The sequence below is a fragment of the Neofelis nebulosa genome, chromosome 9 (genome assembly GCF_028018385.1).
Source record: "Neofelis nebulosa isolate mNeoNeb1 chromosome 9, mNeoNeb1.pri, whole genome shotgun sequence".
NCBI lineage: Eukaryota > Metazoa > Chordata > Mammalia > Carnivora > Felidae > Neofelis > Neofelis nebulosa.
The window spans coordinates 102260412-102274761 of record NC_080790.1 but is presented as its reverse complement, the minus strand read 5'-3'; the positions used below and the strand labels follow the sequence as shown (position 1 = coordinate 102274761).

The following is a 14350-nucleotide window of genomic DNA, read 5'->3' as shown; positions in this document are numbered from 1 at the left end:
TCTTTTAGTCTGACTAAAAACCAGGTGCTTTCAGCATTAAAATGATACAAGGAGATAAAAATGGGAAGTTCTTTCCCTTGCAGAAAATCTTGCCTACACAGACACTGCATCCTTCTTATTTAATTTCAATTGTATTTAATATAAACCAACTTTAGTTTCTGATTTTCTGAATAATGCATCAGAAGAGCTCTTCACATTTGCCCTTAATGTCTGCCAGGAAGATACAATCCCAGATAAGGAGGGAGAATAATGATCCATTACTAAAAATAACATTCCATCTAAGAAACAATGACTCAGCAAAGAGTTTAGTCAGATAAAGATGTGATCAACTCAAATGCACTTGGATAAGAGCACAGATATTTCTAATAATCAAGTTTATTCACACTGTCCCCAGATCATTGTTGCCAAACATAAATACCTTCAGTGGTATTGCTAGGAAATGGCATACAAATTGTGTTGTAAGTAGAAAAACATTTTCTCCTCAAATATCTACTAAGCAAAACTTGAAATAATAAGGATTCTGACTTTCAAAGATTAATTCACTACCCCAAACTTTTAATTTAGCAGAAAGAAATATGGTTTATAAAACAAGTGAAGAACCAAAACCAATAATTATTATATTATAATAAAAGCTAACATTTATAAAGCACTTAGTCCCCAAGCAGTTTTTTCACTGTGAGAGGAGGGAGCTATTATCATTCCTGTTTTACAAATGAGGTGATACAGGCCCAGAGAGGTTAAGTAACTTGTCTAAGGTCACACAGTTAGTCCCTGATAGGCAAGAATTCAAATGTAGGCAGAATGACTGCACAGTCTGCTCATACTATTTGTCAGAGCTACACAATATGCAGAATTATGTGAGGAACACAAATTTACTATCAATTACTGAAAAATTTGAAAAATGAGTTCAAAATACACTTAAAAATAAATGTATTGTAATTGAAGTATTTTAAACGATGAATTTATTTATAGTAATACTTCTTTTACCTGACATTATTATTTTTTTAATGTTTATTTATTTTTGAGAGAGAGAACATAAGCGAGGGAGGAGCACAGAGAGAGAAGGAGACACAAAATCTGAAGCAGGCTCCAGACTCCTAGCTGTCAGCCCAGTGCTGGACACAGGGCTCAAACTCATGAACCGTGAGATCATGACCTGAGCCAGAGTCGGACACTTAACCAACTGAGCCACCATGGTGCCCCTTTCAGACATTATTAAGAAATGTGTCCATATAAATAATTTTTTCCCATTAGATGAGTCATATCCCTTTTTATTTTGACTGTTTTCTGATGGAAATGTGTCTAAAAAGTATACAATATATTCCTCCGCCTTCCCCAACAAAAGATAATGAGCATGATTTAACCTGGTGATGATTTAGAGCATCATTATGCACACCTGACCATATCCAGACTAGTTGATTTAGACATCATTACTTAAGACTGTGCTTGTAGGAGACCTTGGATAATGGAAAGCCCTTCAGCAATTAGTGGGAGCAAAAGGGACAAGAGAAAGATGGTGACAGGCTGTATTCAAGGCCCTGTGAAGGGTTAAGAGTGCCTGCTGGCTGGCTTAATAGTTAGCTGCACTTGCTAATTTGCAACACCTTACATTACTGTTTCCCAAAGCATACATGAGAAAATTGTAAGTGGTACACACACAAACTTTAACATTTTGATAGTTAATATACTTGGTATACATTCATCTATAGATTCTATTTGTAGCAAGTGGCACATCTATAGATTCTATTTGTGGCAACTAATTTTCATTTTTTTCTCAATTTTTTTCTCTGAAAAATTAACCATGAAATATTTAGGACATACAAAAAATCCAGAAAGGAAAACATACTTCAACATAACATTCCCATTTCACATAATTTAACAGATGGTAACATTTTGCCCTGTTTGTTTTAGGTATCTCTCTAAGGAAACAGAATGGAACAAATACACTCAAAGCCTCCTCCCAACATAATCCCAGTGTTCTCTCTTCAGAGGTAGCTCTTGTTCTGAAGTTACTATGTAGTCCTTTTACTACATATATGTACCCAATATTATTTCTATACTGTAAAACCATACATATGTATATGTATATATAATATACATATATATACATGTATATATATGTATATTATATATACATGTGTATATATATATACTTTTGCAATTTGCATTTTTACCTTTTGAGATTTATCTGTCAAGTAGGCTTCATTAATTCATTTTAACCAGTGCCAATGGTCAAAATTCTTTGTATGACTAAACCAGTTTATCTATTTATTCCTCCATTATTTACCCTACCCATTCCACAGATATTAACTTTTTCCACTTGAATGCTACAAAAACCAGTTCTGCAATGAAAATCCTTGCACACATATTCTCATACAGATATGTGAGAATTTCTGTAGGATATATTTCTAAAAGTACATATGCCAAGTATAGCATATAAGCATCTTAAACTTTACTAGATATTACCATTTTGCTCTTCAAAGAGGTTGCACCAAACATACATTCCCAACAGTGATGTATAAGAGTTCTCATTTCCTTAAATTCTGGGTTGCTTAGGGGTTATCTGATCTTTTAATCTTGCCTATCAATGTGAAATGATAAATCTGTATCAAATTTGAATTTCTGCAGTTACTAGTTAAGTATATTTATTGTTTTTTTTTCTAAGAATAGTATCCTTTGTTCAGTTTTTAAATTAAAAAAAATATTTATTTATTTGAGGGAGAGAGGGACAGAGTGTGAGCAGGGAAGGGGCAAAAAGAGAGGGAGACACAGAATCGAAAGCAGGCTCCAGGCTGCAAGCTGTCAGCACACAGCCCAACGTGGTGCTTGAACTCCTGAACTGCAAGATCATGACCTGAGCTGAAGTTGGACGCCTAACCAGCTGAGCCACCCAGGTGCCCCTTTGTTGAGTTTTCTACTTGTTTTTCCTGTTGATTTGTAGGTGTTTTTTTATACGACCAGTTCTTTCTTGGCTCTGTTTGTTACAATATCTTCTTTTAACGTGTGGGTTCTTTTTCACTGTATAATTAAAAATACCTATTAAAACTTTTAACTTTAAGGTAGTCAAATTTATGAATTTTGGCATCATGGTTTTACTTTAGTCTTTTGTAAGAATTCCCTTCTTATACTAATATCTTAATGTTTTTTTAAAAATTATTATTAAAGTTCTGATGTTCATATTTAGGTCATTAATCCACCTAGAAGTTACTTTTGTGTATGAGGTGAGAATGGGATCTGATCTTAATCTTCTTCCAAATGAGAATCAGTTGCCTGCATACAATCTGTTTATTTTTTCACAGCTGATTTGTAATACCTCTGTCATATACCAAATTCCCCTATATATATGGGACCAATTCTAGACTCTTTTTACTTTTTTTAATCCATATGTCAATAGCATATGTTTTATACAATATAATTTTATAGTAAGAATCTAATGGGGCAAGTTCCACTTCTCATTCTACTTCAAAAGTATATTGGCTGTCTTTAGACTTGTTTTCATATATACTATTAAAATTAGCTTATTAAATTCTATGAAAACCCCTTTGGGCAATTTTGAAACGAATTTGGCAAGAAATGATATCTTAAACTTTGAATCTTCCCATTCAGAAACATAAAAACTCTTCAGTTATGCAGGTATTTTTTATATTATTGAATAAAGTTTTATGTTTTTCCACTTCTTAAACATCTTGTAGATCTTTTGTTAGATTTATTCTTAGGTACCTTTAGTTTTTATTGCTATTTTAAATAATATTTTAGCAGTTTAATTTTTAGTTGTTTTTTGTATCATATGCAGAAATGCTATTGATTTTTATATATTAATTTTAAATCCAGCAACTTTGCCAAACTCCATTAATTTTCATGGTTTAATAGATTTTCCTGAATTTTTCAACATCAACATCATATCGTTCTGGTGAATTATTCCTTTGAACACTATGTGATAATGTTTTCTCCCTATTTATGGCTTTACCTTGAAGTCTATACTGCATAAAATATCAGATTTCTTTTGCTTAGTATTGGCTGTGATATCATTTCCATCCACTGACTTTCAGTCTTTTTGAGTCATGTTTTAAGCATATCTCTTTCAAATAGCATATATCTTTGACATTGTTTTAATCTAAAGGTCTCTGTCCTTCAACTCTTAGTTTCTTTCTGGGCTACATTCAGGGCAGTATCTTCTGATCTTTCTCTAGTTCATTAACCTTTTCTTCCACAGTGTCTAATCTTCTGTTTAAGCCCTTCACTTAATTTAAATGAACATACTTTTCATTTTTTTTACTTCTATTTGGTTCTTTTGCACAGATGTCTACTCCTTTTTTCATGATACCTCTCTTTTTTCTTATGGTTTCTTAACAATTTAAAAATATATTTATTCCATAATTTTTTCCACATTGTTGTTCTACTATATCAAGACTTGGGTGTGCAATGTCTTATGTTGTGCACACGTATGTATGTCGGTGCATGCACATGCAAACTGACTCTGAGTAGATTTTTTGTTATGAATAGATTTTTTTAACTTGGTGCAATTTATAAAATTTTCTTGTAAGTTCATCCTCAACAAGGCTTTTTTTTTTTTTAACGTTTATTTATTTTTGAGACAGAGAGAGATAGAGCATGAACGGGGGAGGGTCAGAAAGAGGGAGACACAGAATCTGAAACAGGCTCCAGGCTCTAAGCTGTCAGCACAGAGCCCGATGCGGGGCTCGAACCCACGGACCGTGAGATCGTGACCTGAGCCGAAGTCAGACGCTTAACCGACTGAGCCACCCAGGCGCCCCTCAACAAGGCTTTTTATGTAGGAAATGTGCAAATGTTTTTCCAAACTGGTTTTGTGTTGCTTCTGTCAGTTTTGCAGACTTATCATCTTACCGATGGAAGGAAATTCTTATATGTGAACATATTGGCTTGAAATTACCAAAAAAAAAATCAGGTAGCATAAATTCAGAGAGCCTAAATAGAGGAAGAACTTCCTTGATATCTGCCTCAAATGGTAGGTGGCTTATCTGTTTTTTCCTAATATCCCTTTCACTGCATGCACAACTCTGTAAAACTCTCAGTTTTATTCATAGCTCTTCATTCCAATTGTCTTGTCAAAAATCCCAATGTGTATTTGATTTTCCCAGCCTGGGATTTAAAAATCCAAGGCTCATGCATTACCAGCTCTGATCACAGTCTGCCAAAACATCAATTCGCATCCTTATTTTTCATCATTTCTAGCACTTGAGGATTTCAGTTTCCTGTGAACCAGCTTTGCATTAAACACACACACACACACACACACACACACACACACACAGAGCGGGGAGGGGGGGGGAGTTTGGTATATTTTAGGCATTAGTTTTAGGTATTTATAGTAGCAGGATTTTCCTACTGGATTAGCCTACCATTTTGCTAGAATGGGAGAGATTTAGTAATTTTCTTTTAAAATCAACTTATTAAAAACCATTCTGTTGATTTAAAGAAAAAAATTCAGCAATAGGAAAGGTATTAAATGGTATGCAGTTTGGGTTCTCTGATAAGCAGACTCTAAGAGTTCAGGGTGTTTATTAAGAAGCACCCCTGGAAAGCACTCCTGGGGAAAAAGTAGGATTAGGCAGAGGGAGAAGCTGTGATGCAAGGCTAATGAAACAGTTGACTGGCCCTCCATCTCAAGTTAGGCTGAGATGGTCAGGACTTTATATTCCTGAATAGATTAGTCATTGGAAATTGGCAGCCCTAGGGAGGAGGTATGACCTCGGGCTACGTGCCTCTTTGCACCTGAGACAGTCTCTTCACTGCTGAAGGCTGTCTTTGAACTACACTTCCAGTAATTGGGCTCTAAGAATCTCATTGAAGGGGGGATATGAATGGCACTTCGCAATGTCCTCCACATATATTCCAAAGTCAATAAAGTAGAATACACATGATAAACTTAGCCAAGTGGTCACAGACCCCAGAAGTGATAAAAAAGAATGCCAAGACAAGCTTAAAGCAAGATTGCAAGACAAATTTCTCCAATTAAGAACATAGTAGTGATCTGGTCTGATCACCAAAATTAATTAATGATTAACTGCAAGAAATGCCAGTAAGGACTTGTCAGGAAGGACTTAGAAGTAGTGTTCCAGTTGCCAGCAGGAATATGCTCCATTGTTCCCAGTGCATGATTAATTATTGATTTGTCTTGCTAACAAATTAATAAAGGTAATTAATCTATGATACTCAATTCTGTCTCAGAAAAATAGGATTGCTATTGAAGTTATAGTGAAAAGATACCTAAAGGGAAAATGAACATGCCATTAAAAAAAATGGAATGGATGTGAAAGCATTATGTTCAACTGTAAAACAATATTCAAATATACTCTAAAAATGGAAGGCTCTCTTATGTTTATGTAGCACTTATAGTGTAGTATATTGCAAAGAATGCTGAAATTGGAGTCAGAAGACCTGATTTTATATCCTAGCTTTACATAAAAAGAATTCAACTCAATTTAATTCAGCAAATATTGATTCATATTAAGTATGTGACAGATACAATGCCAGGCACAGATCTTGCCTTGAAGTAATGGTAGTGCAAATGCTATTGGTTATTATTTGACAAATTCTAGGTAGGGGGAAAATGGAAAATGGGTAAACAGTTTCTCTCTTTTCAAAATGTGGAGAAATATATTCATATTCTAGAAACAGCTTGATGTTAATCTCTTTGATTTCTTAATAGGTTATTATACATGGTTTGTAAGCCTTGAGTTAAGGAGATGTGGTCACTAAGAATTAGAAAAGGTTTTTGACAATGTTAAGTTAAATCTCATTTCTCGTATGTGGAAGACTAGTAAGTCTTGGGAACAGCACTTTTATAGAACACCTATATTCCATCTCTTATGATATCCTATGTGTAAAATGCTGAAGTGGGAACGGAGTGAGAACAGAGTTGAACAAGGTTTTTAGCCGGCTTGATAACCATGTATAACCTATATTCCCAGTTTATTCTACAGCTTGTAAAGTTCAAACCCTCCCTCTAGAGAAGGTTACTTCTCCATGGCTTTCCCTACTTTCTTAATTCCTGATTTGAGAGGTACTGTTCCTGGACTGTCTCACAGTGACCCACAGTGAAACCAACAACTCTTCAAGTTGTCTCAAAAGAATATTCACTCTTGAAAAGCATTTGTCAGGAATATAGATTTTTACCAATGATTTCATAGAGCAGAATGAAAGATGATTAATTCTAAGAACAAAAACAACTTTTAATGGTCAGCTTAGGCATCACCAATTTTAAAATATCATTTGGGTTCCCCTAACTTTGGAATTGTGCTGGTTTCTCAAGTTAGCGCAGTCAATAACCACCTTTCTGGATCCTTATGTCTGCTTTCTCCCATTGTTCTCCCATTCTCTCTTCTTCTTACTCTCACAAAAATAACAAAATTCTTCTCCCTGGCTCTACAGTGCAATTTCTTTCCATGTGTAAATATTTGGAATCAGATGACACCAGGCTTCTGTGTTGAGTTGGAGGTGGGGGATCAGGAGGGGATGTTTATCTCCCTTCTATCCACAAATGCCTATTAAGGTATCTTCCATAACAAGGGCAGTGCACACTGTACAAGGCATTCTGGTAAATACGGTTTTATTTTCTCAACCTCATCACTAGATTTTTATCTGGTTGATCAGTGGGTAAATATAATCCTAGAGATTTATGGTAAATTATTGTGGGCTCTAAGCTCTAAATTTGGCTATATCTTGTTAACTCCTCTAAAAAAACCTGGGGTAAAAGATTGGAAGGATGCTGATCAAAATTTTGAGTGAGAGAAAATTAGGAGAGAATAGCTTATTAATTAATTGATGTAATCAACAAACCCTTTATTAAACTTTTTCTCAAAGGACTCAATTTAAATGTGCCATTTATTTCCTATCAGAGCTCTACCTGATATTTCAAGTCCATGCATGTCAACATTTTTATGTCATATCTAGAACTCTTCAACTGAGCAGGGAAGCAGCCTTTTGGAGTAAATGTGGGAGAAAACACTCTTAAATATTAAGGTAAAACAATTAAAAATCATTATCAAATAAGACTCACGTAAAAAATTATCAACTAGAATCAATAAGAGACCTCTGGAGTCCCTTAGTTCTCAATTTCTATCTGTTGGTCTTATTAGCAGTGACCACCCTTCTATATGTACTTCTGTCAGGAAGAAATATTTTTCTAATTTATGTAAATCTTCAGACTGTTATAAGACAGGGCTTCTCAAATGTCCTTGGAACATTCATGTAGTCAGTGATGAATGCATGTAACACTCTCTAGAGGTCTGGAGAACAGGAAGGCATTTCTTTGAAGTCTTCGTTTTGATATCAAAACATGAATTTTGAAGTCTTTTGCATACATTATAGCTGTGAGTTCTAAAATAAAGATGTTTGCAATTATTTACTATTATTTACTTCCTTCAAAACCTTCAAGTAAATTTGGTGGTCAGGAAATTGTAGTATCTTTATCATGTAATTCAATATTTGCCCAAAGCCATTTTCAGGAGCATGACATTAAAATTTCTCGATTATTGTCACCTTACTTTTATGAGAAGCATATGGCATAATGGCTAGAGGACTTTGGCACCAGACCATCTAAGTTCAAATCCTAGTTTTCCTGCTAGGTAACTTTCATAATGCTAAGCAAATTATTTCTCTGTGCTGCAAATTTCAAGTGTTATAAAGTAGAGATAATATAACCTATCTTAAATTGGGTAGAGCACTTAAAACAATATAGAAAATTCTCAATTAAAGATAACTTATTATTTGTTATTATTAGGTATAATATAACCACTTCTACATAAGGGAAAGAGATCTCTTTTGAAGGGTGGTATTATTTACTCTTTTATTTTATTTGTTTTAAAATTCCAGTATAATGAACATACAGTTTTATATTAGTTTCAGGTGTACAATGTAGTGATATACTTACTCTTTTTTAAATTTTTTTAAAAGTTTACTTATTTATTTTGAGAGAGAGAGAGAGGGAGACTGCGAATAGGGGAGGTAGGGAGAGGGAATCCCAAGCAGGCTCCACACTGGCAGCACAGAGCCCAATGTGGGGCTCAATCTCATGAATTGTGAGATCATAACCTGAGCTGAAATTAAGATTTGGGCACTTAAGACAATCTGACAATAAATCATATTAAAAGAAATGTAAGCGATGAACCACAGGAATCTACCCCCAAAACCAGGCACACACTGTACACACTATGTTAGCCAATTTGGCAATAAAGTATATACATAAAAAAGATTTGGACGCTTAACTGACTGAGCCACCCAGGCGCCCCTCTTATTTACTCTTTTAAACAGCAGAAGTTCCTTCAACAATCTGTACCTTCCTTACTTGCCAAATTAATCAACACTTTTCATTGCCTCTATCTAACTTTCTTACTGATGTCTACAGCACACTAAATACTTGCAGGTAGTGGGATTCTCCTTTAGTAAATATGTTCAATTCTGTTCCCCCACCTTGCACGCTTACCAATGATCAGGAGTGTTTGATCCCAAATGTTTTTGTGCCAGTTTCCCTGTTTACTATAATTATAGAATTGAATTAAAAATATGTACACTGGGGGCACCTGGGTGGCTCAGTCGGTTGAGCCTCCGACATTGGCTCAGGTCATGATCTCATGGTTGGTGAGTTTGAGCCCCACATTGGGCTTGCTGCTGTCAGCATGGAGCTTGCTTCAGATCTTCTGTCCTCCCCTTTCTCTGCCCCTACCTGAGTTGTGCTCTCTCTCTAAAAAATAGATAAAACATTAAAAAATATGTAAACTGATTACAAAAAGAAAATGTGTTTCTATTAATGTTACTGGAAAACAATGAAAAAACTTGATAAAGGAGAGCCCTTAAAATTATCCAATTTAAGTAGGTGAAGCATCTATAAATTACTGAGGAAAAAGTCTACAAATATCTGGAAGGATTCTCTTCACAGATTGTTCCATAAATGTTTTTAGTCCCTTGTTTCATTGAAAATGTAAGATGGGAAATCATGGATGATGCAGTTTGAATGTGGTTTGTACTAGAAATGCCAATCATTAGACCAATGCTAAATAGAAGGCAAGCCATGTTTCTACATCAAAAAATTGTCAAATTAATGTTTCAATGTATATGACTTAGATTTAAAATAAATTTAAGATGTTCATAGTTTTATAATGCCATTAAAAACAGATATCCTTAATTTTTGTCTGCCAAAGAAGTTTCCCCTCTGTTAAATAAGATGCTAATAAAATAGAAATTCATACGTATCTGTTAGAAAAGAGATAGTTTTCATGAAACTGTTGGAAATAATTAAATGTTGGAAATGATTCCTAAATTTTATAACTGAGGGCTAGTTAACTGCTGAACACAGAAGCTATGGAGACATTGTTTATATTTTCTAGACCCTTCTTGCATCCAGAGAAATCTGTCAACTAACCAGGTATGTCTTTACTAGGAAGAGATTTAGATTGCTAGACTAGAAAAAAAAGGGGCACTATATTAATTTTGGTTTTGTTTTCAGCATGAGTGTTTCTATTAGCAGAATAACTGACACGTGTTTTCTCCACATAATTTTGGAGATTAAAAAAATGTTTATTTACTTTTGTGAGAAAGTGAGAGAAAGTTAGTGGGAAGGGCAGAGAGAGAGGGAGACAGAGAATCCCAAGCAGGCTCCACACTCTCGGTGAGGAGCTGGATGTGGGGCTCGAACTCAAACTGTGAGATCATGACCTGAGCTGAAATCAAGAGTCAGATGCTAAACCAACTGAGCTACCCAGGCACCCCTGGAGATTTTTTTTTTAATCCATGAGTACTAATTATCAACCTTGCTTATTATCATCAGAACAAATTCTGAATCTAAAAGAAGCTCACAAAATTTAAAGCTTTTGTGTATATAAATATTTATGACTATATTCTAAGAGTTTTCAGAAAGTAGATTTAAAATTTTATTTTAGATTACATCAAGTAATTTTAAATTTATGTTAGAAAGAATTCTACTTACAATGATTTTTATTTCTTTTTGAGAGATCTTTATTTTGAATTCCTCTTATTCTTAATTTACGTTGAATCTTCTTTTTTCCTAAGGCATTTTCTCTTTGATAGATTACTTTAATCAATTTTCTTCGTTCCAATATATGTGATAAAAATCGCTTGACTTCGTTAACTGATACCTACAAAGAAAAATATTTTTGCTCATTTTTTCATGGGTAACTTTCTATGATAAAATAAGACAGTGCAATTTTCATCGCTTCATGTTAAAAATATTAGAAATTACTCTAATTCCTGCTTTTTTCAAATCAAAATCATAGATGACTTAAAGAATTCATTTTAATAAATGTTTATTTATTTTTGAGAGAGAGAGAGAGAGAGTGAGCAGGAGCGAGTGGGGGGAGGGGCAGAGAAAGAGGGAAATACAGAATCCAAAGTAGGTTCCAGGCTCTGAGCTGTCAGCACATGTTTATTTATTTTTGAAAGAGAGAGAGCAAGTGGAGAGGAGCAGAGAGAGAGGGAGACACAGGATCTGAAGCAGGTTCCAGGCTCTGAGCTGTCAGCACAGAGCCCGATGTGGGACTTGAACCCACGAACTGTGAGATCATGACCTGAGCTGAAGTCGGATGCTCAATCGACTGAGACACCCAGGTGCTCCTAAATAAAAAACTTTTAAACCTATTGCATTTTCATCTGAACTGCAGAGCCATGCATTAAAATCTAAATGTTATAAATAAAATAAAATAGGAGAATTTAACCAATTTTACCCTTCTAGTGGTAAGTTGTCATGGTAATATCAATTGTGTGAGTTAAAAAAAATGATGATGTTGGTATTCCTTACATATTACAAATTTAAAATTGGTGGGAAGTATAGTGATCTTGTGACTGTATGGAGAAAAATGTAAAAAAAATGTTTTCTAAAGTACTTTCCAGCAGTTATGTAATTAATATATTTTAACTAAGGAGAGGTATTTGGAGGGATTGTTTTTGAGTAGTAGAAAATGAAGATTTTAAGAGAGAAAATTAAAAAGCTTTATGGAGATACATATTCATAATTTACATATCTACTTTTTCAGGCAAGATTATATTTGGAGACTGAAAAAATTCTTTATTTGTCAAACAACACTTCAAGAAGAATCAAGGTTTTTATTTATTTGCTTTTTATACAGTATCACAATTTAAACTCCCTCTTTAAAATTTTTTTTTTTATATTTATTTATTTTTGAGAGACAGTGAGACAAAGTGAGACTGGGGGAGGGGCAGAGAGAGAGGGAGACACAGGATTGGAAACAGGCTCCAGGCTCTGAGCTGTCAGCACAGAGCCTGACACGGGGCCGAACCCACAGACTATGAGATCATGACCTGAGCCGAAGTCGGACGCTCAACCGACTGAGCCCCCAGGCGCCCCTAAACTCCCTCTTTTAAAGATCACTTTCTGGAATGCTTAATGCCTTCCTAAGTGGTAGCTAAGGCATCAGAGCAGTGACACAGATGCTAGAGCTTCCTGGGACATACAGTCATGTAAGGACTGTTTTTAAGAAATTTTTATTGAGATATAACTCATATACTATAAGTGTATAGTTGTACATTTTTTTTTTTTAATTTTTTTTTTTCAACGTTTTTTATTTTATTTTTGGGACAGAGAGAGACAGAGCATGAACGGGGGAGGGGCAGAGAGAGGGAGACACAGAATTGGAAACAGGCTCCAGGCTCCGAGCTGTCAGCACAGAGCCCGACGCGGGGCTCGAACTCACGGACCGCGAGATCGTGACCTGGCTAAAGTCGGCCGCTTAACCGACTGCGCCACCCAGGCGCCCCTAGTTGTACATTTTAAAGTGTACAGCTTAATGATTTTTAGACTATTTACATAAGTGTGCGACTGCCACCACAGTCAATTTTAGAACATTTTTATCACCTCAAGCAGGAACCATGAGTCCTTTAGCTGTTAGCCTCCCTATCCTCCCATTCCCCTTCCCCCCAGCCTGAGGCAACCACTGATCTATGGTTTCTCTCTATGGATTCCCCTCTTCTGGATTTTCATATGAATGAAATCATAGAGTATATGGGTGTTTGTGACTGACCTTTTCCACTTAGCATACATTTTCCAGGTTGATCCAAGTTGTGTAACATGTATCAGCAGTTCATATCTTTTTATGGCCAAATAATATTCCTTACATGGATATACTACTTTTTGTTCATACATCCGTCTGCTGGTGTACATTTGAGCTGTTTCCACCTTTTGGCTATTATGAATAATGCTGTTATACACCTTCATGTACAAGTTTCTGGGTGGATATGTAAGGAATTTAAATGTGATTCCTTATTGTAGGGTGGCCAGATACAGCACATAAAAATACAAGGTGCCCAGTTAAATTTGAATTTTGCACAAGCAATGAATTTTTTTTTAAAGTAAGAAGGTGACAAATATTGCATGTTAACAAACAGACCCACAGTGTGTAATGGCTCAAAATCAACAGGCAGGTGTTCAAGTCAGTGGTAGCTCTGCTCTGTGCTGTCATTCAGAGACCCAGGCAGACAAAAGCTATGCCAAGCTTCAGCATGTGGATTCCAAGGTTTCCCGGAGCATTAACATCTAGCAGACAGAAAGGGAAAGAGCATAGAAGAACATGTGCAGAAAGGGCTTTTGTTTTGTTTTTTGTTTCATTTGCTTTTTTTCTTTTCTTCTCTTTAATGGGCCAGACCTGGAAGTGGCACACAGAGGCAAACATTTTCCATTGGCTGGGACTGTCACAGGGTCTCACCCAAATGCCAGGGGAGAATGGAAACAATGTATCTGGACACCATGAAGAAGTACACATGGACTTTGATGAACCTGCAGCATTCTTTGGCACAATGGGGTTAACATATGTCATTGGCATTAAAGGAAAAATTTTCAATTCAAAAATTGCCAATAGCTTTGGTGAAGAGGCAGTACAAATTCGGCAAACACCTCTGATTGTATGGTATTATTCTTCCTATCTCCTTCTATAGAAGCCATGTTTCTGGATTTTGATTCCTTTCCTACCCACTGAGAGTGGGAAGGGCAACATCCATCTGGAGTATTAGGGAACCCCAGAAGACAGCCCTTCTCTAACTCTATAAGGCACCCAAAGATTATGTAATTCAATAACAGGTATTTACTAAGTGTTTATCTCAGGCCTTTGTCTAAGAACTGGGGAGTCAGCCATAAAAAAAAATCTCTGCACTCAAAAACTGATGTTCTGGTGGGGAAGATAATAATCAACTGATAAAAGGAGGTTTTTTTCCCTGTTAGAATATCATTTGTTAAAATTAAGTCTCCAAACATCTGAAAATAATTAATATACCATATCAATAGAATTAAGGACAATAACCACACAATCATCTTAATCACTTGACAAAATCCAGTACCTCCATG

The 14350-nt window shown here is 35.4% G+C and overlaps 1 protein-coding gene across 6 annotated transcripts in view; it reads right to left on the bottom strand.

Annotated features, from left to right (window-relative positions):
- The window catches only part of SEL1L2 (SEL1L2 adaptor subunit of SYVN1 ubiquitin ligase), a 122951-nt gene that overhangs the window by 67409 nt on the left and 41192 nt on the right, over nucleotides 1-14350 (bottom strand). For all 6 annotated transcript variants that reach the window (XM_058684842.1, XM_058684841.1, XM_058684839.1 and 3 more), the window contains one exon: nucleotides 10967-11135. Coding sequence is in view for 3 of the 6 variants with exons in the window: in XM_058684839.1 (XP_058540822.1) it covers nucleotides 10967-11135 (169 nt within the window). In the remaining 3 variants the exon portion in view is untranslated. The remainder of the gene's footprint in view (nucleotides 1-10966; nucleotides 11136-14350) is intronic.